Here is a 26,772-nt window from a genome sequence, read left to right on the forward strand (position 1 = left end):
CGATAGATTGAGAAACATTTCAGTCTTGGCCAAACCAAATTAGAGCTCCCTGTTTCTCTGTTTCCTCAACAGCATGCTGGCAGACAAACTGAACATGACACCTGAGGAAGCTGAGAGATGGATTGTCAACCTTATCCGCAACGCCAGGCTGGATGCCAAGATAGACTCCAAACTGGTGAGACCTCCTGTCTTCTTCCCGTCGGTCACCTCAGTCCTTCACTAACGAATCAGATCTTTTCAAACAGATCTTGGCGTATTGTGGATACCTTTTCCATCCTCCTTTTGTGTGACCTCAGGAGCCTAATTCAAGTCCTGATCTGTTTCTTTATCAAAGGGGACACTATAAGGACATGGTAACCATAATATTTGAGCCTTGTTCTGTTCCCTTTGAGAGGCTCCATGTTAAACCTGCATGTTTTGGCATACACATCACAACAGTTCTCTGTAATCAGCAAATCATAGCCCAGTCCTCCAGAATGACATAGAATTATCTAGATGTGCCTTCAGTAGAAATGAATAGGACCTATGTGACTTCTGGTTGGTGTTTGTAGAGTGGTGTGTCTGCACGACCAAATATGATTGGCTTACATTGAATACTGTAAATATGTTGTCCTTTTCTGTCCATATTTTTAGGGCCATGTGGTCATGGGAAACAATGCCATATCACCTTACCAGCAGGTGATTGAGAAGACCAAGAGCCTCTCGTTCCGCAGCCAAATGTTGGCCATGAACATTGAGAAAAAGCAGGCCCACAGCACCAGGAACGAGGCGAGTAATGCACATACTGTACATTCAAAACACACACAAACCTCCACTCCCTGCTCATCGCTGAAGGGCAACCATAACTCCCTCAACCGATCAGATTGAAGGTCAACATGAACTCGGGGCAGTTCAAAGCGCTTCAAATGATCAGCTCAGAAGAACAAGGCTAAAGAATGTTGATGAACAACCATCAACAAAAGCTCTCTTTACACGAAATAAGCCAGTAAGAGCAAGTTTAACAGAGCTAATGCTTTCATCCCTCCATTGCTCTTCAAAGGCCTAATGACAAGGTAGATTCCAAACAACCATAAAACGAGGCCTGAGCTCAGTGACTCAGCTCAGCAACGTAAATAAGGTGGACCCTCACACTGACTTTTGGTGAACATTACTCAAAGCCTGGAGTTCCCTGCACTTAGGACCTGCTGCAGATGTCTGGCTCAGGGTCCAGTCATCCAATTTAAGTCTGTTTTTGATGTTGACCCTGTGCATTATCGTGGTATGTAGGCTGTTCAAATACTACAGCTACACGAATGTCATAATAACGCACGTCTTCTGAACTGGAGCTGCTGCTTCATACAACTCTCCACTAATTGAAGCCTTGACGTCTGTCAAAGCTGACTGATTTGATGGGCGTCTGAGCTGATTGGATTTCTCACCCCCCAGCCCCAAGGCCACTGAGTTACAACATGTTAAATGTTCACTTTTTAACTGTGCAGCTTTTGAGTATCTTTTGATGTGCTCAATTACCCTCCTCCCTATTGTTTGAATATCTGCAGCAGGAGTGCTGCCATAACCTTGTCCTGTAAAAAAAAAAAGCAAAGCCCCCCCCTCATTAAGGAGTTTTTGTAATTAGACAAAAGAGGCTGCAAACAACTCACAGAGCACCATTACATCCTGCTGTCCTCAAGGCTACAAATCACTTACATATAGAGAACATTTACTGCCTACCATCTGGGCAGGCTGCTTAGGGTCCCTGTCAGCTCTCACAGCCACCCAGCGCTCACCAGCAGAACACACACATTACACACTCCTGACAAGGAAAACTTCAGCATTTAACTGCTTGCACATGTAGGTAACTTTTTCACATTTCCCACAATCAACAAGAAAATTTGTTTTGATCACTCCCAGCGATCTGCGAACGGTCTAATCTGATGTTTTCTTCACGCTTTTTCTTGCAGACACCAAACTGGGCAGGTCAGGAAGGTGGATTTTAGAGACACAGTGAAGACGGATCCATACTGCTCGTTGTGTTACATCTTTTTTTTTCTTTCCCACACTTGTCTCTCAAGGAGCACAGTGCTGCTTTACACTTGGTTCAAGTCATCACCAATTCAATAAAAGTGACCAACAAAACCATTTTCACCCATGATTGCCTTATTTCTGGACATTACAAACGGCGGTTGAGGTTTGAGTGGTCAGACTTTTTTTGTGTCGGTAATACTTGATGAAGTTTTAATGTGCGCATTGAGTCACTGAGTGGGACAGTTAAGGCCGCTGCGTGTGATGCGGCTCATGTGTGTGCAGTAATGATGAATGGCTGTTTAGTCTGTTGGTTTTATGGTGTTTTAGTGGTTCACTTCACCGTGGCAGGCAGTCTCGCTGAGTGGGACGTCAGCTGAAGGGGGCAAACAGAGGTGATGTACAGTTACCAGTGGTCACACTCTCTGCCAGTCATCCTGCCCATCTGAGGACATGAGGGAGCCATAAAGAACCATTAGCCAGACGGACACAATCTTTTTAATGTCCCACCCCACCCCCGCTTTTCTCTGCTTTCGACCTTCTCATAACTCAGTCCTTTGACGCTCCCTCCCTCCTTTATTACAGTTGCTCACAAACAGGCTTTCATTCCTTCATGTGCCTTTAATTTTCTCCTTACATGCAATTTAACTACTAAACAAGGGTTTTATGTAGAATACACCTGCTTTATTAGGTTAAATCAAAAGACTGGAAAGTGCAAAAGAGTGTTGCATCACGCGCGCGTGTTTCACCCACGAACAGAAGTACGACATTGTTCCGTCCAGAGAAAAAGCAGGACAAACCAATAATAGGTGCTTTCCTCCTCTATTTTTTCCATAATGCGTCACAGGCCGGCTCGGTTGATAAACATAAGTGCACTGTGTACAATAGAGGTGAAATATGAAAACCTGCTTTTCCAGTGGTTTTTCAGTAAGTATACAGTATATCCCAATTTATTTATTCAATATACTTTTTAAATAGACCAAGCGACTAGAAGGTATTGTGACACTGTGACCAGAGAAAATGTATGAAACTGCAGCTTTAAATGTCTGAAGAAGGACTGACACTCCTCTACGCTGCTCCCTGTCTGTCAGTGTAGTTATACATGCAGGTGATTTGATTATTATGCTAGTCAGTTTTTTCCCCATTTATTTAGTTTTTTACTGTAAATTGTCATTCATGGCTGCAAACCGTAGGCGTAACAATATGTCTGAATTCCAGTAAATTCACATGCAGCAGATATTTAGGAATAAAGCAATGCTTCCATTTTTTAAAAGTTCAATGATAACAAAAAACTAATTTATTAATGCATGACATCGGGTTCTCTCCAGCCGAGCCCAAAGAAGAGCTGAACACAAATAAATCTCTCATGTGAAACACCCCAAACTGTTCAACCTCAGGCAGAACACCGAGTCTTATGTAGGTTTATATAAGCAGGCGCCTGTGAAAATAGGTTCTCACAGCTTTTAAGGAAGCATGCACCTTTTCTGTATTTCACATCTTCTGTTGATCTTAAACCCCAACAGGCTACCTCATCCACTAAGTTTTTATGGATAGTCTGACACCTTCTCAGGCTTCGGCATCGACGAACCCACGCCCTCGTATTCAAAAGCCAGATTTTGAAGATATTTTCCTTAATAGATTTATCGCTGAGGTTCAGAGTTCAGTCTTGATCTTGGATTCAGCAGTTAAACAAAACAGTCTCACCTAAAGGTCCATTTTAATAGCTGTTCTGAAGCTTCTCATCATATGTGATCTTCATCAGCAGATGAATTGTAGATGCTCAAATTCACATTGTTTCATTTATCAATTAAAGCTGGAGGCCGGCTCCTAAATGGACCCCGAGGGGAGATAAGTTTGTCAGCTGTATTTATGGTGACTATAAAGTCGTGTTTGTACACGTGTGGACTGTAATGTTTCAGCTTTGTTTGTGAATGTCATGTTGGATTATTTCTGGATATTGAAGTCTCCCTCTTTCCATTTCGAGCCACAAGCACGGAAAGTTGCTAAATGTGACTTGAACTTTCTCAGTGTGCCTCACTCTCATCCTAGTCTTGACATTTCAGATTCTGACTTTTTAAGATGACCGCTGTGGAGTGGCTTTTTTTTTTTGGTTGTTGTTTTGTTTTTTCCTTCTTTTTTTTTTTTTTTAACCCAGTAAACTGTGACAAAAAACCCACGATGAAGACCACGCAGGCCGGCTCTCTGATGAGCAGGGTGTACAGCAGCTCCCCTCATTGCTGTTATGGCACTGAGGGCTCTGAGCCAGACCATCCAAATGCTGACGTCACCTCCACTTTTGTGCACTGCAACGAGCGGGAGGGAGGGATGGAGAGAATAAAGTGATTGGTTTACCGGCCCCCTTCTCCATGACACATCATGAAAATAAAAGTGCCTGAGGCCTAAATTATCACATTCACCTTAACCGTGCACTCTCAGATGTTGTTTTAGAGAGGAGTCCAAACCAGCAGCACTGCCTGCGGCTAACAGCCCTCCTGACCACAATGTCTCTCACTGCTCTCTGGATAAATAAATAAACAAAGCCAGGACAAAGGTCACTATAGGTTTTTTTTTTTTACACACACAGGTTTTCCCCTCACATATTTTTTCAGTTCCGGTGACGAAATGGAAACTTGCACTTGTGTGTGTTTGAGTAGCAAAGTGTGTGTTTTACTGGCTTTGTCACAATTTTCTCTGCTGTTTAAAGTGAAAAGCAGCATGTGAATGAAATTTTGCAATGCCTAGATATGATATCTTTGTGATCCCAAATGAGAGAAAACACAGTTATAGGATTTTTGAAAGAACTTTTTTTTTTTTTTTTAAACGAGAACTCTCTCTGTCCATCGTCTTTTATGATTAAACATATTGTGAAAAGCTTTTTTTTTCTTGACCTCACACTTGTAGAATTCCTGACGTGGACAACATAACTCTCATGAAAATAATTTCCTGAAATAAATAAAAGATTAAGTGCCACACCTAGTGGCTAAAGGGGGTAGAGCATTTACAACTTGCTCCATCAGAAGGTGAGAAAATATTACCAGAAAAATGCCCCCTACAGATGTCCGGCACTTTGCAGTTGGCCACATTTACGCATCACTTCTCTCTGACTCTTTTCCCCTTCTGGAGCCTCTTGTCACTAACTTTCAAATCTGTGCCGTTCCGTTTCGTCCCTGATTTGTAATCATCTGCAGAGTTGACGAGCAGCCAGAGTTTGAATGTCACAGAGGAGTGGACCAGTGCCAGCTGATCGTGTCTTTCTTCACAAGGTAAGATGGTTGTGACTGAAGGAGAGACTGACCGGCTAAGATGTCTCCCTGCGTGAGGTCACATGGGTCAGCGGATGGAAAAACCCGGGAATTATTGAGTGATTTATTCATGTTCCGCAATTACAGCCTCTCCAGCGATTATCATTAATTTCAGAGAGGGATGGGAGTTTGGAGGGGGCGATGAAAGAGGCGTGACGAGATGGCTGACTTGCGAACCCTATGTCATTATGCACATTAACAGATAATTGCTTTTTTTTGGGGGGGGGGCGAACCTCTAATTATTCAACAGGGACATCGTTAGTGGAAGAAACCGAGATAGCAACTAGGTTAACTCTGTTGCAATTTCTCACTTCATTTTAGCTCTCTAGTTAAGAGAGGTCACTAAACTTTAATTTGAAACCTCCGTTAAGAAATGCACAATGGTGCTGTTGCGCAAGAAATTCACAAAAAATTTGGATTCCAAATCGTATATTCTAAGAAAAATCACTATTTCCGTCACAGAAAAGCTGCGTTAAATAGAAAAAAGATAAATTACATAAACTTTTTTGAATGTTCCACCTTTTTTATGCTCACTAGGACCCAGAGGCAATCTCGTATCGGCCAGTGTGGGTGAGTGCGCGCTGGGGTGGAGGGATGGTGGTGGTGGGACTACACGAAATGTCATCTTCAACATCTTAAATAAGAAGAAACACAAAACTAGAAGCGTCCACACGTGACAGCGACACGGCGCTATATGAGGAAAAAGGCAGCAAGCATCAGGACCAGTTGGGAGTCAGTCGCAGCTCAACCTCAGCAGCGCGCAAAACGCAGACTCACTCACCGGCTCTCATTTTCCGCTTTATAGCAAAGCAACACATGTGAGTTTGTTTCTGCTGCGTTACAGTACGGGACAAGCTTGAGTGAAGAAACGCAGGTAAACGGAATCCAAGCTTCTTTTTTTTTTTTAAACTGAGAGGAGGAAAGGAAATCCCCCCTCCCCTTCACCGCTACCACCTTTTTTCCTCCTCCTCGGACCTCTGTTCTCTTCTGGAGACACAAGTTTCTCACACAGAGAGGGATGCTGCATGTTCTCGAGCCGCGCTTGCACACAGAGGGAACCTAAAAAAAAAGTGGACCGGAGCGGAATTACACTTTATCTTATGAAAGGTATTGCTACAACACCACGTTATCTCACGGAGCGTACTGGCGACTATTACGCACGATTGCGCTCTATGTTTTTTTTTTTTGGAAAGGGGGGCGTTTGAGCAGTAGCCGTTGTATCTGCGATTGTTGAAACACATTAACACACAGAAGAGCTATTCATTTTTTTCCTTTCAATTCCCCTCTATCATCCCCACGCATCATTTGTATAGGAAGGTGTTGATTTCGTTACACTGTTATCACAGTAACCTCCTTTGTCATTCTCCCCGCAGCGCAACAAAACGGACACTTTTAGTGACTGGAGGATCAGCGCGCTCCATAAAATGATCCCAGTCGGCGACGTGATACCATGTCGCATCTCGTCTGATGTTTGACACATTTGAGGATCGACTAAAGAAACTGGAGGAGAACATTACAAAGTCAGAGAATTCATCCCAAGCCCAACTGGCACCGTTTTTACTGGACTCCGAACAACAGACCGCCGTCCAGATGCAGTTTCGACTCTTCTCATTTGCCCTGATCGTATTGAACTGTATGGAGTACAGCAACTGTCAGGCGCCGTCGCACCGCTGGAGGAGAAACAAAAGAGGTAACACGGGGTTATGTAGCCCACAGGTCTTAGAGCAGCATCCAGGGAGTGACTTTAACAGATTGTTAAAGAGTTTGTGTGTGTTTCAGTCCTAAACAAGGTGGCTCACACATTCTGTGAAAGTGTCGTATCTATCCTTCTTGCATTATGTACATTCTCTATAAGTAAGAGCACAGTGCGCACAAAGCTGCATAATCTTATTTTGAACCTCGCAGGTGAGAGCTGCCGATTCCACACAAAAATGACAAACATTGCAGAAAGAAAAAAACGTTATCTAAGCTACAACTCAGTCCGTCAGAATCCTATGTGTCTTATTAACCTCTTGAAAGAAGATTTTTCCACATTGTATAACGATTTCAGAGCCGGTATGCGGTGCGTAAAATGTGCGCAAAAATTGGCCACGCGTATCTATCCAAAATTGGTATTAAAACATGTTGCGTCAGGGAATTTGGCTAATCGTATTTAAAGTACGCTGTCAGACGGGCTATTAACGCCACTTCCCGGTGTTATGGCCCCAACAAAGGGCGCCCTATATTATTTACATGCGAAACTGGAAAAAAAAAAAGCTGCTGATGCGGGTAGCTCTATAGAGAGCGGCGGCTTATAGGAAGGATGGGGGAGTTATTTAATGAATAGCTACGGAATTCCCATCCCCAGACTTATGAATTGCACATCTCCACTCCAGCCCCCTAAGCTGGTTTTAATTGATCTCATAACCACTTTGAACAGTTGGTAGGAAACCCGCATAACAATCGCTCAGCGGAGGCGCAGGAGTTGAGGAGGGGATCAGCCCCTTTGTAAATACTACTCTATACTCTGAATGAATGAGGAGACAGTCGGATTAGGAAAGTGGCCCCCGCGGAGCCCTCCTCAGACCTGTGACATAACACATCGCCAAGATCCTCGGGGGTGACCATGAGAGAAGGTTTTGGTTAGATTTGCGCACATGGATCGTGCTGCGCTAACGGCCCGCACCGAGAAGTAGTACAGTAGAAAAACTAATTTCGAGTCAAGGGAGAGAGGGGGGTCTTGTAAATTGTAAGGCAATCACAGATTTAATCATATGCGCTGCGTGCCAGGGGGAACCTCCACACTCTGCGAGCCCTCCACTGCCCATCTGCAAATAATCAGGCAATCACTGCGGGGTACTGGCACACACACGTTTTTCAGCTCCCTCTGTGTGTTTCTTTCTCTGTGCTCTGTGTGATCTTAGATAGCAAGCAGGGGATAGAATGCCATTTTATGATTATCATCAATCTTTTTTTTCTTTAGAAAACTGTTTAAACCTGCAGGGTTATATTGGATGGTCAAGCAGCTAATGATGGTCAAGCAACCAAATCCAGTCTGCACATTTGTCTTTTTGTCTCTTTATCTCTTGTGTCTGTTTGTGTTTGAGCTCCAGAGAAGGAGGAGGCGGGGTGGTGGTGGTGGTGGTGGGTGAACCAGTAGGGGTGAGATCAAGGGGTTAACTTACACATTTGACCTCAAGAACAGCTTTAGGCTGAGCATTATAAAGCTACACATTGTTACCACCGGCTCTCAGAGCGGATGTTACACTTGTCAAACTAATCCCATGCAAATATGTTCTAGTTTTTGCCTTTACAGTAATGTTGAAAGTGTATGCGTGTGTGTGTTTGGGCGGTTGGAGGTGAGGGTGGTGGTAGTGGTGGTGGTGGTGGGGGGGACACACAGCACTTTGGGCCAAGAGTGCCATTCTAGCAAGCAGTGGCAGCCGTCCAAGTTTTCGGTATTTGCTTCCTTCCTTTATTTATCACGGTTATATTGAAAGAAGCATGTGTAAGAGATCATTGTCCAATAGGCCCAGAAATGCTTGAATATTTTTCTAGCCCTCAAGGTTCCTGTGACAGCTTTATATACAGCCTGTCTGGCATGCACGGGGAGCTATCCAAACCGTTCAGGAGTGTTGAGACCCAGACACGATTGAAACTCAATTTGGCCACACTCCGCTCCCCAGCCGTGACTGCTTTTATGCGTAACGAAACACATCCTGCATAATTTCACAAAATGTCTTTTTCATTTTAACGTGCGTGGCAAAAAAAAGAAAAAAAAAAAGTTTTGTCTGCGAGGTACTGTAGCCACATGACGGAGTGAGGTGTAAAGGATGGAGATGCCATCATAATTAGGGGATGTGGAGGTGTAAAACAACCATCCCGTTTCTGACTCCGGCACAGTGAAAGATTGGGATCTTTGTGTGGTTTCTGGGCTGATCCTGTCTCACTCACACACTGCATGGCACAACCCAAGCTCGCATTTGGCTGTGGCAATTGTACATATACACTTTTTAAAATGTAAAACAGATGACAAAACATATTAAATTTACACCTCCTTACCCCCTATCCTGCCCACTAGAAACAGGAAAATGATGCCAATGAGCCCTGCTATGATATCATAGCTAGACACAAGGGTATTACTTTTCATTTTTATTCTCTGGCTAATGATGCCACCTGCTGACTACATAAAATCAGGCTGGAGTGCGAGTGCTGCCTGAAGGAACAGAGATGCACAGTGGGGCCCTAAGCCATTTAAACAGGTAATGAATAGGTAATAGCAGTCAAGAGTGGTGAAAAGTTGCCATGTGATACTGTTAACCCTTCCACATCTACCCTGAAATCCCAAATTTGAATTCCCAGCAGGCTGCAACATGTTTCAGATCATATTCAGCTGTGTAATCTGTTACTCAACTGCATTCCCAGATGTTTTTAAAGGACAAAAGTGATTAGAAGAAACCAGTGCACTATGGGAGGGTGGAGGGAGTGAGGTCAGAGATGCATGACATTTTGTACTGCTGGTGACAGTCAGCAACAAGGGTGTGTGTGATTGTGATTCCGAAGCCAAAACGGCACAGAAAATAGTCATAATTTGTGGCTACATATGCCCTTCATTCAGCAAAGAATTATGTCTGCAGAAACTTGATCCACTCAGGTAAACTGACTCTGCGGTTTTAGTTTGACAATAGCAAAAACAAAGACATAAATAAGAAATTCTTTTAAAATCAAATGCATTTTTTTATTTATTTTTTTGCTGAATACATTTAAACATGCAGCGTCTTTTGATGAAGTTAAGATGCTCATAGTGCTCTCTTTTTTCGAAACCCCTGAAAATCAGGCCTCTGTGTGCTGAAAGCTTGCACAAAGTCCCAGGTTTGTGGGTGTAAGTGTTAATGTTGGAACGCAGTACTTCAGCGCAATATAATACGTTGATTAAGTGCCTAAGGGGGATGAGAGAGAACGCTCCAAGAAGCTGCTTTTAAACCAGCCTTGCCACTCTTGCCTTTGGAAAAAGCGAAGAAAGAAAAAAAAAAAAAAAGCCCTGCAGATGGCACGTCTGTTAACTAGACCTTCTCACATGATGCCACTCTGATCCAGGTGATGCTAACCCCGCGTCCCAGCTCTTCTCTCCACATTCCACGCTTAACAAAAAGTGTGTTTATTGTATTGCAATGAGCACCAGATTGGTCACCTTACGGAAATGCAGGAAGGCCATCTGATCCGATCTCGACTGGAGCAGCAGCAGCAGCCCTCCCTCCCTCTCACTGTCCTCTGAGGTTGTGCTGCTCGAGGAGAGGAGGGGGCTTTTTAGGGGGATGAGGAAGGCATATTTAAGCAGATCAGCTGGAAACGGCTGAATGTGAACAGCATCACCTGAGAGGGATTACAGCGAGCTGAGTCTTGACCTGAGCCCGAGCTCTGGCGTCAAGGAACAAGAGCTCTGTCTTTTCTCTCCCAGGCCCCATCAGCCAAGCTTCGATAAGTGTAAATCTGAATGTGTGCACTCGAGTGTGTGCGTGTGTGAGAGAGAAACTGAGCACAGGGAGATACATGGACACCCTGCAGGTGCACGATACCGATGATCAAGACATCCCAACAACCTACACAGTCCCTTCACCTTCACCCCACCTCCCTAACTTCTCAACCAATTGCATCCGTGGTCTGTCTCGGGGATTATCATGGCCATTAAGGACAATGATTCACTTATGCGCTGTATTGATAAATCACATTAGTCTGACCCAGCCTCCGAACTCTGTCGAAAGACTAGCTCCTTGTTTGACCTGCATGTCGATCCTGGCCTGTAGTGCAGCTCCTGCTCCGAGTCACAGCGGTATCAGGTGAAGCCGGTGAAAGGCTCCTCAGTGCGTCGCGCCATGCTACACTGCCGAAAAAACCCCAGCAAGAGGAAAAAACATGCAGTGGCATGAACTTTTCTCCTGGAAAGAAAGACACAGAGAGAGATTCTTTCGGGGCACCACGTGACAAAGTGGGATGATATGTTTCACTTTCCATTGTTTTCCTTCTGAAAAAACCCCCCAAAAAACAATCCTACTCCGAAAAATTCAAATAATATCAATGAATGCAACTGGTGGGGCAATTTTTTTTTACCTCACTTTGTATGCAGGAGGAGTGACACGGAGATGTGGGAGAGGTAGTCGTACTCATCGATCAACTTCTTGGGTGTTGCAAAATAACCATTTCGCATAAGCGCGATAGCTTGTTTTGTAACACTTTTGCACATCTATCATAGTGGAGGGAGAAAACATTCATTGTGCGCAGATATGGTCCTTGTTCTTCTCTCTGTCTCTCTGGCTGGGTGGGGGAATACACGAGGGGATCTTCTCTTCCACCCTCAATCATTGTCATCAGAGGATCCCATATGCTGGCAAAGTTAAATGCCAAACAGATGTTTTTATTTCAGGCTACACTTTACCACACTGTAAAAGTTCATTTTTCGGAAATGTGAAATAAAATGAACTTATTATATAAAATCTTATAATACGCTCCATATTTCCTCATGCTGATTGGAAACTCCTGAGCGGCACACAAAAACGGCAGTGTCCCTCCAGAGTGTGAGGGCGATTTTGCAACCCCTCACCTATGCCCATTCCCTCCGTTGCACACTCCCCCGCAGCAATTACACCTTAATACGTTTCCTTATAAAGCTACTAAATATGACCAGCCAATTTGGTCCGATTCTCTCAAGTTTATTGGGCCGTAAAGATTCTAATGTTGGGAATCATTTCTAAGTGCCACACATAAAACAACAACACAAAAGGAACATTTTTTGAAAAAATGACTCATTCAAGGGCTTCACAGGTAGGAGAGCTGCCCAGAGCCGGAGACGGAGCCCCTCAGGCTCACATTGAAATGCGCTTCCAGACTGCTTACCTCTTACATTACTAATACACACCTCTAAAAGAATTCAATGAAGAGCTGTTTAGAGGTAATGACGTGAACACAATACACTCTGTGCACAATTAATAGGCAAATTGTTTTCTTTAGGATTAATTTCATTGTTAAACAAACACAATTCTCTCAGTCAATCCAAAAATGTTATTGAATCTCAGACCTGAATATTTAACAAAGGAAACCAGAGTTTTGTCTTTCTCAGGGGTATAATAGTGCAGAATTATTAGGCAGCTAGTCTGACTCACCGGATGTAGACTGTGGGGATAATTCTGCCATTTCCACCACACGTTTCATGCTGTTTATTGCTCCCCTTCCATTACTTGCGTGCTACCGTTTTCAAAATCCCCTTTTGTACAGGAACCAAGAACAACAACCTCCAACTTAGCGCCCTGCACACTGAAGGTGGCAAGTTTTGCGGACAATTTAGATCGTGCAACAAGGCAGGCCTGCTCGGTTATTTTGATAAATTCCTTTCTGCAAATTACAAAAAAAACAAGAAATAATTTCCCAACACATGTGTTTAATCTCAGTCTTTTTTGAGTGAGTGTAAAAACAACACAACATTTCTGGCCCTTAAAAAATACTCAGTGACCAACATCACTACCCTTCTTGTCAACAACTGCCTCCATTTATCAGTCTGTCAGTTTCTTGATCTGCTCTCGATTAACTTTCGCTGAAGCAGTAACTGCAGTTTTCCAGTTTCTGCTCAAGGTGTATTGTCCTCCCTCACTGTAAACGCCTTGTTTGAAAGATAGGATTTGAGTCAGGTGAGGACAAGGGTCAGATTGTTTGGTCATTTTTGAGGCCTTTGTTGGGTAGCCTGTAAAGGAGCACTGCCCTGCATGAAGCTTACAAACCAGCACAATGCATGTCATATGTTATATCTCATATGTAATATTTGCAAATATGCCATACAAAAAGTATAAAAACGACAGGTTGGTGTTTGTATGATGCCAGGGTTGTTTTTGTGTTTTTTTTTGCTAAGCTAACAGACTGCTGGCAGTGGCTTTATAATTATGTGTGGACGTAACAGTCATATAAATGTCCTAAGCTAACTTTCACTTGCTTCTGGCCATAGTTTAATATTTAACACATAAGAGCATCATTGAGCAAATACGTGTATTTAACAAAACTATCTTTTGAAAACTTGGTACATTTTTATTTTTAAATGTAATCTTGAAAAAAGAAAAAAAATCAAATGTACAACGATTTTTTGAAGCATGCAGCTTGGTAGGTGGATCATGTTGACGGGTTGACAATTTGATTTCCCACCTGCCCTAAATGTGTAGAGGAGCTGCACGGATGTAGCGACCCATGAACCCCTGGACGGATGCTTAATGTCTAGTGTTTCTAGAAAAGGCCACACTCTGTATCTGCTCCTGTTTGCCATGTCAGTGTGTTCCTCGGTGTTGACTAGTACCTACTTTGCATCGATCTGAAAAGCCTGGAAACCTGAAACTCAAGGAGGCCCCCTTGAGAAAATACACCAACGTGTGCAGATACAAACACACAGACACACAAGACACACAAACACACACACACACACACACACACACATCCATCGACTCTGGTTTGGCGCTAAGGGCTGTTTGCATCCATGCCTATTGGAATGGCTCTAACAAGAGGGAGGCATGGGGCTCTGATCGTTACCCCCGTGCCCACCTCCTAACACTCGACAGATGGACAAGACTCCTTTTTTCCCCCTCGCCATGCTTTTATGGGACCTCTAATTATGCTTACACGCCACATCAAAATAAAGCTCAGCATGCAATGTCTTCGGTATGGAGAGGAAGTGAGCTGGTCAGATGCAATAAAGTGTCTCTCTACGGAGCTCGCCTGTAATTTGGTGGCCCAGGCATGGACATGGAGAGGTAAAGGTAAAGGTGTTGTAGTCCCGACTGTTGCCTACTGACAATGAGATGGACTTTTGAAGTGCATTTAAAATATGTGTTTCTCACCACGCTGCTGCAAGTGGTTTGTCAACATGGTCATAATCCTTGAAAGACAAACTTATTTTGAAGACCCTTTAAAGTTTCATACCTTGGTAACATGTCCATGTGGTGTTTTTTCTAATATGCTAAAATACACATCCTGAATCAAATAAGTATTCAACCGCAGTTGTACCAATGACAGTCTCAAACAACTGGATTGAGACTTCCGTGGTTTCCTACATATCAAACCCAAGGAGACAATCCTTTCTACATGTGGGACAGGACTTTCCATATCATTATTCTTTAGAATTGAGTTCCAGCTCGAACTTGTGTGGTCGAATTACTCCAATACTTGCCACTGAGCAGCACAGAGTAGTTTTACAGTGTCTGAGCAGAGCTGTAGGTGAGCTGGCGTGCTCGAGCTGCTGTGAGTGCGGACGACTGGTTGGAGTGAGGAGCAGGGACTATGTGGGACTATGTAGGAAGGCATTATTTCATGGAAAGAAACATCTACATGTGTAACTTTGATGCATTTTTTTAAAGGGCTGAAGTCAACAACCAGAGAGGGACTTTAAAATACATGCAAACATGTGACGGGATATTTTTGCTTCCCCCTTGATGTATCTTTGCCAAAGACTGCAGGCAACCTCTGTCATGGCTTTGTTATGGTTTTGGCTGAGGTTGGGGTTAACGTTGGTAATTGGGCACCCTTAGACTAAATGAAGACTTGCCTGTGGAATTAGGCTCAAACTGGCTGGAAGAAGAGCTTCGATTGCTACGTGTAAGACTTCGACTGATTTTTTAAATTATTTTTTTGGTTTCGTTTCCTTGGCCATGGAGCTGTGTTGACACTGGCCTGTGCTTCTATCTCCTATAGCTCCCAGGCCTTGTGGTGTGAGGAGGGAAAGGCCTCATGGCTGCCTGCGGAGTGCAGAAGCACCCGGTGTGTTTTTAATCAGGAACAAGGCTGGGAGTCATTACTGGGCCTTGATGCTTAGCTCATTGTCTCTCTGACTCCCTCTGTGGAGGGAGGGGAAGCCAGAGAGCGAGAGGGGGGGAAATACAGTGAGGGCAACATAGCGTGCATGTCAGATTTAAAGAGGTCTTAGAGGGTCATCCCCTGTAGATTTATGTGGTCAGAATAGAAGGAGCGTAGAGGAGGAAAGTGCTGGGAAGGGAGGATGCACTGAGCGATTGAATGAGACATGCATCTGTCTATTATCAGACCAAAGCAATAAGATTGTAGATTGATTTTGCAATAGAAGCTACAGTACACAACATTTTGCCTTAAGGCAGCAGAGTGTATTTCTTCCCTTGTCAGAGTTATTCGCTCTCACACCCCAATACTTGCAATTCACTTTGATGAGCTGTGTGATCACCTCTGAGATAACAAGAGCACCTCTGCCTGTCTTTAAACAGCTCCTAGCTAACTAGCTAGCATCCAAGTTTTGAAGCTTTAAGGATATTAGCTCTGTCCTTGAGCTTGGCAAGAAATGGCAGATGTTCTCTATTTTATGAACATGTATTGTGGAACACAGTGGGATGTTTTGTGCTTCTGCTCTTTCTCTTTGCTGTACTGTTGCTGATGTGACTTCCTTAATAGCTTTACCTTACTAGCCACAATGAGATGGCTACTGGACAGAAAAAGCCTCAAACTCTCCCAGAACCTCCCAGGTAGCAAAGCTTTATGTCATACATGTTTATTTTATCATAATGGTTTGGTCTTTTTTGCCACTTGGGGGCAGCACAACAAGCTGTAATGACATTTTTAAGGTGTTATCAGCTGATATAAGGAACTTACTAGCAAATATTTGATAATTTAAACAAACAATAGATACAAAGTAGCATAAACAATCATTTAAGGGTTGTAATTTTAAGTCTAATATTTACTCTCCCTTTAGCTGTGGTTTAGTGTCCAGCAACTGCTGAGGTACATATGTGGCACTTTAGCTGCTAATGCTAATAGATGCTAAGACTGAACCAAAACAGTGAAGGCTCAAAAACAATGAGCCTTAGAGATGCTAAAAAAGCCCAGTATATCTGAGGTGAACTGCAAATTCAGAGGATTCTCATTGAATATGACATTAAAAGCAACACCTTTTCACATTACACATTGTTAAATGATCCATTGGGGATCTAAAAATATTTCTTAGAACAGCCTTGATATGAGCATTTCTGGAATGAGAGTCTTCAAATCAATCCAAAGAAACGAGCACAGAGACTGGACCACCCAAACTGAATCGCATCCTTGCAGATGCTTTTGGATGGATCCAACATCTTGTCAGTTACAGCTTAAAGTTAGTTTGCATGGTTGTTGCAGTTCGGTTGCACAAGTGAAATACAATTAAAAATTAAAGGAAGGGCCTAAAAACAAAATGTAACAAATGTAGATGCTTCCATGAGGGGTACTGTGCTCATAAAATAGATTTATAAATGTGAAAATTATGTGGTTAAGGGCTGTCACTCACCAGAACCCAACGGAACAATATAATATGTCAGATTTTGGAGCATCGTATTTTTGACTACCACCACACTGAAAATATATGATCATAGTCAGATGTTACTGGATGCCATGATTATACTCTAAATCCAGGTTAACCCTATTCAGAACTTTCATGTTATCATACATAGAAGGTCTTTCGGGGTCCACTGGACCCCAAGAAAGAATACATGTGCAAAATATTTGTTGGTATTCATTATAGACTTTTATACTATATTAAATACATTTTCCTATAAGTTGATTTATTTTTGGTTACAAATGCATGACAAATCCTTCTTTTTATATATTAAAAAAAAACTTCAAAAAAAAAAAAAAAAAACAATACCTGTCACCTAAACCAAATGGCCCTGGGTCCAAAAGACCCCAAATGTCCTGAATAGGGTTAAAGTTCACTGATTTGACTTGTCACCAGTGGAAATAGCTCATTGGATGATGTTTTCTGTTCACCTGTCACTGAATGAGATTTATTCTTTTAAACCAAGAACATTCTCCACGAGGACGGGCCCAGTCCTGTTCACTGTAATTCTGTGCATGTCCTGCTGTACTGTGGTTTGTTGTTGTCTGCACTGAGTATAGCATGTTTATGTTGTTTGCTTTGCGCTGGCTGAATGCGACGCAGGCCGGGGATACGAACACACACGACACATGCTGTGAAAAGACAGAGTGAAAGCCTAATTGTGGGAGAAATTTGTAAGATGTGTTGCGATTTTAACACAGCACATTTTTCTGTTGCGCTTCGTCAAAGAACACATCAATTGTGGTGACTTTTCTTTCTCCATCAGAATTTCTCACTGGTCTTGTTTTAGGATCCAGACAATGAAACAAAGACTGCGGTAGAGACAAATACTAGACAGAAAAGTATAAAGGTTTAAAACAAAAAAGAAGTCCATTAACATTTTTCAGATTCCTTCGCTCTTTTTCTCCCCTCTAGTTATGCACTTGTGTTACATCTTGGCTGACTTCTCCTTAACTGGATATTATTTTATTTGGACTGGGGCCAGGTCTCAGGAGCAGCGGCCTTAGCTGTGTAAACAGCTGTCACCAGCAGGAGTCATAACTAATAGGTATCTGTAGACAGGGGTCACATGTAGTTTATATGTTTACTAGCTAATGGCTTTAGAGATGGTACTGCCTTGGCGCGGTAATGAACACCAATGAAGTGAAATGGACAGCACGGGGCTGGTTAGCATCAGGAACGAGTGCCACATGCATATGCATATGAGCAACTGGAGCAGCATATTCCTAAAAAGAGCTTACTTTACATCAGAGTTTCGGTGTTAATTTTGGAGAGTATGACCCTTATTTTGGAATGTTTAGACAAGAGGAGACAACTCCTGCTGTTGAGTTATTGGCACATCCAGCACCTTGGAACATTCACACATGACAACCCGATTTGCTGCTTGTTTGTAGCGGTAAACACTGTGGCGTGTAGGTACAGCTCCTTGCATCTGACTGTGTTGCCTACATGTAATAATATGCTTGACAACCTCATGCCACCCAGGGGTTTTCTTGGGGGGAGTTTTTTGGGGACTACAGATTATATTTCCATGCTGAGGTGCACATGCAGTACTTCTGCTGAGAGGAAATTAACTTTGCGCTACAGTCATTGTTCATGTTGCTCCTCATTTTAGCCTGCGGAACACACTCATCCTTCATACTTTATGAAAGCATTTATTCTAAGTTTCTCTCTGAGGGCACCGTAGAAAAGAAATATGTCCTCCTCAGGGTTGAGTGTGGCCAATGTAAGCCGGTTCCTGTTAACAATCGCAGGCATTGCCAGTCATTCAGTTCGGTGGTGGAGTGAGGACACCAGGCCAGATGTGACCCAGACACCTGCTACAGTAGAAGGCCTGTGGACATGTCTAAACAAACTGTATATCACAGGCTGGCGAAATACCTCAGATGAACTCCTCTTTATAGTCTTTTTGTGTGTGTGTCTGCGACTGTGTTTATGATTTAAAGACAACATAGCAGCATTTTGGCTGGTGGCACCCTCATTAAAAAATATCAGTATTGTTCCAGAATTCAACCCTTGAAGCGCCAAAATGATCAAATAATATCACGGCTGTTCAGTAGGAACCAGACTTCAGTTAGGCGAGACAACAAGCAAGGTTGTGGTATTTTCCCGTGAAAGACCTAATGTCGATATTGGATCCAGCCCAGTTTTTTGGGAGAAAAATAAGGCTTTGATGTTGAGGAATTTTTTCTTTTTCCTGCGTCAGGCACCACGACTGAAAGTGAGACCAGGTCTTTGCCATCTGTCCCCCGTGGTGTGCTCCACTTTTGACCCTGGCGATCACCTCAGATCTCCCCGTTGGCCTCAGCGGGTGAGGAGGGGGTGTGAGGTTGTATCTTGTTAAAGGGTTAATGAGGTAGAACTTTGCAGCAGACGTTCACATTGGGATGGGAATGAGTCAGACGCAGTGACTTCTTCTTCTTTTTTTTTTTTTAAAGATAAAATAAATGGTATTAAGTTCCTGTTTTGCTTTTCCTTTTTTTTGGTTTTGTCTTAATTTAGGATGCAAAATGCTTCTTGTCATACCTGTCCTGTACAATGAAAGCTTGCTTTTAGGTAGCACTCTTTAACTCCTGCTAGCTACCTGACACTTTTGTTTATTCCAGGCAAACCAGCACCTCTCTTGAAATTTTGAGGCCCCGAAGAAATCATGAGACACTGTGCACTGCAAACAGCAAACGTCAAAGCTTTAGGTAACTGACAGTCAGGGGTTGAATGGAACCTGGAAGGTGTATTTAAAGACCAATTATTTGTCTTTTTTATTTTTTAAGTATGACTTTTTCCTGCTCCTCTAAATGTCCAGTCCAGTTCATTTCAAAGTAAAATATTATATATTTTTATTCCATTCATTCAAACACTCATTTAACAGTTGGAAGTAATGCACAGAATAACAAAATACAACAATGAGACTAATTTGATGCATAACAATATATTAAAGGAATAATGAATACAGAAAATAATGACCAACTAAAGCATTAAAATGCAACTTACACAGTGAAGAACCAGTTTTAAGACTTAAGACTTGTAATAAGACTTGAATAATAAAAAAAACCCCAAACATTTATTACTATTCTTCTGCATTTTAAGTACTTCTACTTTGGCCCCCCCCCCAAAAAAAATTGTACTATTTTTGTACTTTAGTAATGTCTCAAATCCAAAACTTTATTGGTCACCAGTATTGGGCTCCTAATTAAAATCTAAGCGAAACACTAGCATTAATTAAGTAATATTTATTGTCACAGGACAGCTTACTCAGCGAAAAATTAAACACAAAAAGTCTTCATCAGCGATTACAGTTGCTAGTTTTGTCACAAAAAAAGCAAGTAAGTGGATTATGAGTTAAAAAAAAATTTGTCGAATTAAAAATTTGAGATTTGATACTCGAAAACATTTTACCTGAGATTTTTCACTTTTACCAATCAATGATCCATTCAGCTTTTTCTTTGTAACTAAAAGGTAAAGTGAGAGATTCTGATCCAGTTCAGCAAATATCTTCTTGCATTCCTTTTCCATGTTAACTTTGTGTGTGCGTGCTAAAAAGAAGCCGGTGTTCGCACTCAGCTACGGGTCTAAAAATGGGAAACAAAGAAAGTGGCTTGGACGGATCCACACAACACGATTCCAGCGTGTCCATCTTGTGCACAGGATGGGGGGCAGTGAGAACGATGGTAGATCTGGCATATGCTAACTATCTAAATGTGCAAACAAACTAAATATCAGTTATCTTCCTCCAAAATCACAGGTTCCACCTCCAAGTGAAAGATTTACTTCATTTCCCCACCGTTGTTAATCAGCAATAAAAAGTAACACGACATAGTTTCTTTTCTTTGTTGAAATTTACGGTCCGTTTTCCGTGACACCTCAGCAAAAGATGCATATCTCCCATCTGGACTTCCAGATATGTTGCGCTTTCTGGAAAGTATGAAAAATCTTTTGTTTTTCACATGTGTGAGCTGGACGTGAAGACGGGTTTAGTCAAGGTGATGACAAATGGAGAGGGGGGGGGAGGTGAACACCAGTTACGGAGGGAGACACAGAGCATTGCTACATGGGGTGCAAATATGCCAAGCATGCCCGCCGCCTCCACTGATCCTCGCCTGTGATGTCCTCAGTTCCCTCCCCGAGGAAAAAACCTGCAGCCAAGTCGCACTCAGCAGCATGTCTGTGTGTGTGTGAGTGAGTGAGTGAGTGAATTACTAGACTCCCTGCTCGTTGAGCTACAGGTGTGAAAATTAGGTGTGAGGTTTATGTGTGATAAATTACCAACATGTGGGCTAATCGGAGCCACTCCACCTTTTTTCCTCCACCCACCTTTTTCCTCTTAGCCATTTCGTCCTTCTATTCTGAGGGGAAAACACATTTCTCCCACAGCTTGAGTGAATTTGAGGGAGTGTAAATATTGAAATATTAAAATTCCAAATGGTTCTCTATCATTTGGAGCTCATTTCTTACTTTGCGCCTCAGACAGCATCTGTAGTTTTTTTTTTTTTGGTTACTGTCGAAATCTTTTTCTAATTTACTGACTTTCCTGTTATAATGTTCCCGTTTTAGTGTTGACATTTTGATGCTTTGCCTGCGTTTTGTCTCTCTTACTTTCCAGATAAGTTCAACCTGCACCTCATCATCTTCTTCTCTATGTTTTCGAGCAAAAGCTACATCACTTGCATGTTTTGTTCATTCCCGGATATCTCCAATGATTTCAATTTATTCTAAAACCGACTGTATTTTGCAGACACCTCCTGGACAGTCGAACTAATCCTTTTCAAATGTGCTGTGCATCACCTCGAGACTCTCACGAATAAAAAGCTATAAAACGATTTATTATACTCCATATAGTTTTACAGTTAAAGGCCAATGTATTTTTGGCACAAATTTATAAAAGGGGGCCATCATTTATCCAGTCCAATTTTCAGAAATCCTACAAATGTCCACATTCCATCATCTCCCTTCTTTAGGCTATTTTTTTATGCTAACAAAATCTGCAAAGTCCAAGTTCGTTGGTTGCCATAGTGCTCACGCATACATATCTTAGATCATGCCATTGCGGAGTAACACTTTCAATGTGTCTTGAGTTGCCGTGAAACAGTCAAAATTACTGGAGCGTTGCACAATAACATCAACCTTTTCTCCTAAAAGACTGAATAAAGATAGACAAGAAGATGAAGAAGAGCTGGCAAGAAACACAAACCACATGCTCATCTCCTAGCGCTTGTCCAGAGAGCGATAAAGTCCATCCTGTTGAGTCATCGATAAACTGCCATAGTGCTTCCACGCTTCAGTGTCATAAAGTCCTTTTGCACCTGTGCGGACCGACCGTGGTGTACGCCGCCATCAGGACAATGAAAGGCAGATGCTGAGCGGTGACCTGTGCCGCTCCGCAGGAACTGCCACTTTGATTTTTGTTTTTTAAACAATGAGGAATAAGATCATATTTTGGTTCAGTCTTGTCGGCGGTGCAGAGGCAGACTTGTGCCGTCTCGCACAAGAGAAAATCCCCTTCTCTTCGGGATGTTCCGCGCATTATTTTTGTGACGAAGTGCTGCAAATTACGCTTCTTTTTGTGGAAACCACTTTAAAGCCGTGCCGTAAATATATCAAATACACCACCAAAAATAAAACAGACTCGTAAATGTAGCATCCCTGACAGCTATTTTTAAAGTGTCGAAACTCTTTTTTTCCTCGCTGGAACAAAAGTTAAACCTGATTTGCATTGTTTCACTGCATTGTTTAAATAATGTTGACACTGACTGCGGACAGATATTCTGCTGTTTTCGAGGCTCGGCTGAACTGTAAAAAGATTTTATGAGACCGCAACCCACAATGAAGAGGCAACGTTTTGACTTGACCACCACATCAAGGTCATTTTTTTCCCCCCATCTTATATGACCATGGAGCTTTCCATGGCAGTCACGTGGCTGTTCTGGGTCAAAGGTTTAAGTGTCCGTCAGTGTGGCAGAAAGCGTTAAAACGCTGCAGCACACACTGTGAGTTCAGGTTAGCTAGGTCACTTTTTATTTAGAATTTCCAAATGGGAATTACGAGGTCTTTTTCGCATCAGGGAATCCAGATGTGTGGTTTGACCCAGAACACGGGACTTAAATCATAATCCATCATAAAGATATTAATAAGGAAGTGAATGAACTTGGGGTCGTCATATAGACTTGGAAAGAGTGCAGGGGTGAGAGGCATTTCGAGTTCAGCCGGACAGATGGGTGAAAGGTGCAGAGAGTGATTCCAGATTCTCTCCGAAACACTGTCGATGTCTCTATTTGACCAGCTGCAGTGAGAGACGAGACTATCGAGCTACAGGTTACGTTTTCTGTATAGCTCATATTCTTTAGTTAAGCTGTTAGAATGGATTCTTTTTTTTCTTTTTGATTGTTAAAAAAATGACACAAGTGTGATTTTGGGAGTAGAGATGGCACATTAGGAAAAGTTAAAATCATCAGCGATAAAATGCACATATGCAGCTACAACCAGACTTGGTCTATTAGAGCTTTGATTCGGCATTAACTAATGTCAGTAAACCTTGTGTTAAAATAGTTGATTATTTGGATTTTATGACTTTTGTCCACCTGTGCTGTTACAGTAGCTTAGCATTTTACCAGAAGAGTAGTTTTGCAGCAAGAATGACTTCATAAATGTCACTTGTAGCTGTGGTCTGACTTTGAAGGAATAGTTGGACGTTTTTAGATTTACTTTTATGATTGGAGAAGATTCATATCATTCTCAGGTCTGCACGGCGAATATGTAACAAGTACCAGCTGGAAACAGCGGGTTTAATTCCACCTTTGAAGTTCCCCATTTAACATGTTATACCTCATTTAATCATATTTAATCCATTAAAAATATACAAATGGATAATTTGGCTTTTTATTGGAGGTTAGAAGCTTATGTCTTGCCTGGAAGCAGTTGCCAGGCAACCGAGGATGTTGGTGCACCTGTACATATTTACCCTACAGATGTGAGAGTGATCTCAACCTTCTCATTTCGCTCTCAATAAAAAAACAAGCGAGTGTATTTCCTCAAATGTCAAACAATTCCTTTCATGACATTTGCTATGTATGAGCGTTCTGTAGTCGTCCAGTGAGTCAGGTCTAGTTTTCTCACCTGCATGGGGACTGTGGCTCAACCTGTTGAGTCACACCAAATTAAATCAGCTCGACTTTGTGTTTTATTGGGCACTAAAAAGGCCTGCTTTAGTGCTGCCATTTTCCAGTTGCCTGTTTGAACCATAGCTGCCTGTTTTACCCATCCACCACTGCAGTAACCACCACCCTTTCAAGTGAGGGTTCAAATCCCCGCGCTGCCCGCCTCGCCCGGTGGATCTGTGTCACAGGAACACTTTGGCTGAGCTAATATGTCTGACAGCAAATGTGTTTGCTCAGTCTCATGCTGCAAAATCATTATAAGCAGCAGGACTGTCCTAAATTATAAACATGTGCTTATAGTATGATCTGTTAAAGTAAACTGGGGGGGAAAAAAACTAGATCCTTAAACCTGACTATTTCCAGCTGGAAAGGAGTCGGAGGCAAGTCTAACATATTTTCTGCTAAATTGGAACAGAAATGTGCCTTCAGCGCACAGGCCTGATGTACCCCCATCTCTCTTACCCTTTCTGTTTTTTCTCTGCAAATTTTGAGCTAAGTGCGACTTCCAGATCCATGACAAATAAAGTCACGGGCCTGAAAAGCGGGCAGTTTGATGTCATTTTCCATGTAGCAGCTTTTAACGAGCTTGAACAATGTTGAGACGTTACAATGGCCGGTGAACTCTGGGTGTGAGGACCGACGCTGTTACAGCGACGGAGCGTAAACCTGGACAGTTAGGTGGTTTGAAGAGATCCAGAAAGCGGCTGTTTTTTTCTGTCCGCCTGGTAGTTGCAGTGCTGTTCTGTCCCGCATCTGCCCTTTCTCTCTCCCAAGCTTTCTCTTTTCCCTCTTAAGTGGAGCAGCAGTAAGCTTACACCAACACTTAAGGGAAACAAGTGAGGTGGACAATAAACAATAATTGTCTCAGTGCCACGAGGAAAAGCGTATAATTCTGTTGGTGAATGTGATGCTTTCCACATGAGAGCACAAATTTTCTTGACCAGCTGCTGCTTCAAAACTTGAGATTTTCCAGCGCTGCCTCTTCACCATTTTCATGGACGATACAGATCGTGAATGACTTTTTCTGTCGCATTCCTCGGTGATACCACACTTTCTCATACACTGTACTGTAAGCGCCTTTTTTAAAACAATGGACAGTGTGCCTGCTGGATAGTTGCATTCGCAGTCTGTGTTATTAGATTTACATACCAGGGGCCCTTGGAGAAATGGAGGAGAACTGTGAGAATAGAAACAGTTGTATTTTAATAAAAACTCCTGTCTTCAATTTACTACGTTTGGAATTCACTGCCGCGTTATGATGTCGACACAAGTCTGCTGTGTTTCCAGATCACCTCAGCAGTTAATCAGGGCACGCTCTTTGCTATCCCATGCTATCATTGTCTACAAAGTGTTGGGTTAAAATGACACTTGACAGGCCAAGCTACGGTCTAATCAACAACAACTAGCCAACAAGTCCCTGCTGTGCACCTCTGTGCTTAATATCACCAACTACTAATGTGGATAATTTGCAATTTATGTCTGAAATTTAACCCGGATTGACAGATTGCACACATTTTAGGTATTCTGTGAGGATAAATCCTTTGTACAGTAGTAGAAAAAATACAATTCTTTCATTTAAAAAAAATCAAAATCTTCTTTGCTCACTGAAGCTGCTCAGCGTAAAACTCTGTGATTGAAGCAAGCAGCTGAGAGGTGAGAAAGAGGCATGTAACCACTCCATTGAAAACCTTTGTTCACACATGGCAGACCACAAAAACTCCTACATGTGATTATACCCAGTGCTGGAGTTGAGGGGGGATGAGGGGGGATGGCATCCCCCCTGAAATAAAAATGTTAAAAATCATCCCTCCTCTCAAACGTTCATCCCCCCCTTTCCATCCCCAGGCATTTTTTACCAATCAATGTGGAAATATTACTACTATTCTGAATTTCGGACAATGGAAATATAACCACTATTCCAATATTTAGGGGCATTTGCGTTCAAACGGAACCGTTCTTTCGGCCGTCAAGTTGCGCGCGCATCCGCTCTGTTAATAATCCCTTTTGAGTAAGACACTGTGGGAGAGCAGGCACGCGCGAATGTGACACTGAGCTTTACCAGTGACGTGCGGTCAGGGGAGGCAGGTGAGGCAGAGCCTGATTATTTTAAAATTCAAAATCGCTGAATTTTCGCAATTTCCCATTCAAATGCTTGGAAGAGAAGCCGGTGAGGCAGCAGCGAGCTGAGCCTCACTTGGATTGCGCAATCCCTGGCTACATCCGCTGGCTGCCTGCAGTGACAGCGTGCTGCTGTCTGGATGTCGCCAATAACATGGCTCAAGCACATTTCATATATGAACTGATGTTCCATAGTTCAGCTGACTTATATAATCATGTACAGTATTTTTTGTTAAAACTGTATATGTGTAACGTGTCATAACCGGCTGAGAAGAGGTTTGAGGTGAGGCAGGCAGTTCTCTTGCCTCGTGGCAGGGGGCGCTCTGATCCCAGACATGCTTCCTGTGACTCCGCGGCTGCAGAGTGACAGCAAGCTAGACCAGATATGACAGTTAGCAAGTCAAGGGCAGCGAAGGAAGATAAGGAGACTTTTACAAAAGGTAGCGGATATTTCTGTCCAGAAGGAGCGAAGCATGGACTTCATTTAAAGGTAAAGGTAAGACCACAATAACTTAAAAAAAGAGAAGAAATATGCGTTTTGTGGGCTACAGCCTGTATGTGTAAAGAATGCAGATATGAAACATAACCCATAAACTGCTGCCAATCAAATGACAAATATGTTGCTCTGTAGAGTGCATATATTTGTAAATCAGATTCTGATGAAGTCAGGGCCTCACCAGCCATGAACCTCACGTCACTGGGTGTTACGATTTTAGCACCATGGCCAAGCGACAAGGACAGCTCACTCTGAGGGATTTTGGATTTAAGAGGAAAAAAAGTGACATTTTAGGTAAGTCAGAAGTCATGAAAATCAGTCATTCCTTTCCGTAAACCAACCATTCTGTCACCACATGTGTAATCT

General features: G+C 42.6%; 2 protein-coding genes across 2 annotated transcripts in view; both read left to right on the forward strand.

Moving 5' to 3' along the window:
* Nucleotides 1–2,118, forward strand: part of LOC103359619 (eukaryotic translation initiation factor 3 subunit E-A) — a 28,775-nt gene extending 26,657 nt beyond the window's left edge. Inside the window, exons 11-13 of the mRNA XM_008285042.1 lie at nt 73–175; nt 634–768; nt 1,941–2,118. Coding sequence (XP_008283264.1) covers nt 73–175; nt 634–768; nt 1,941–1,976 — 274 coding nt within the window. The 3' untranslated portion in view covers nt 1,977–2,118. The remainder of the gene's footprint in view (nt 1–72; nt 176–633; nt 769–1,940) is intronic.
* A 4,248-nt stretch (nt 2,119–6,366) lies between these two features.
* The window catches only part of rspo2 (R-spondin 2), a 65,056-nt gene continuing 44,650 nt past the window's right edge, over nt 6,367–26,772 (forward strand). The window contains exons 1-2 of the mRNA XM_008285044.1: nt 6,367–6,410; nt 6,677–6,993. Of these exons, the coding sequence (XP_008283266.1) occupies nt 6,771–6,993 (223 nt within the window). The 5' untranslated portion in view covers nt 6,367–6,410; nt 6,677–6,770. The remainder of the gene's footprint in view (nt 6,411–6,676; nt 6,994–26,772) is intronic.

This window comes from Stegastes partitus, unplaced genomic scaffold (genome assembly GCF_000690725.1).
Source record: "Stegastes partitus isolate 25-593 unplaced genomic scaffold, Stegastes_partitus-1.0.2 Scaffold384, whole genome shotgun sequence".
Taxonomy (NCBI): Eukaryota; Metazoa; Chordata; class Actinopteri; family Pomacentridae; genus Stegastes; species Stegastes partitus.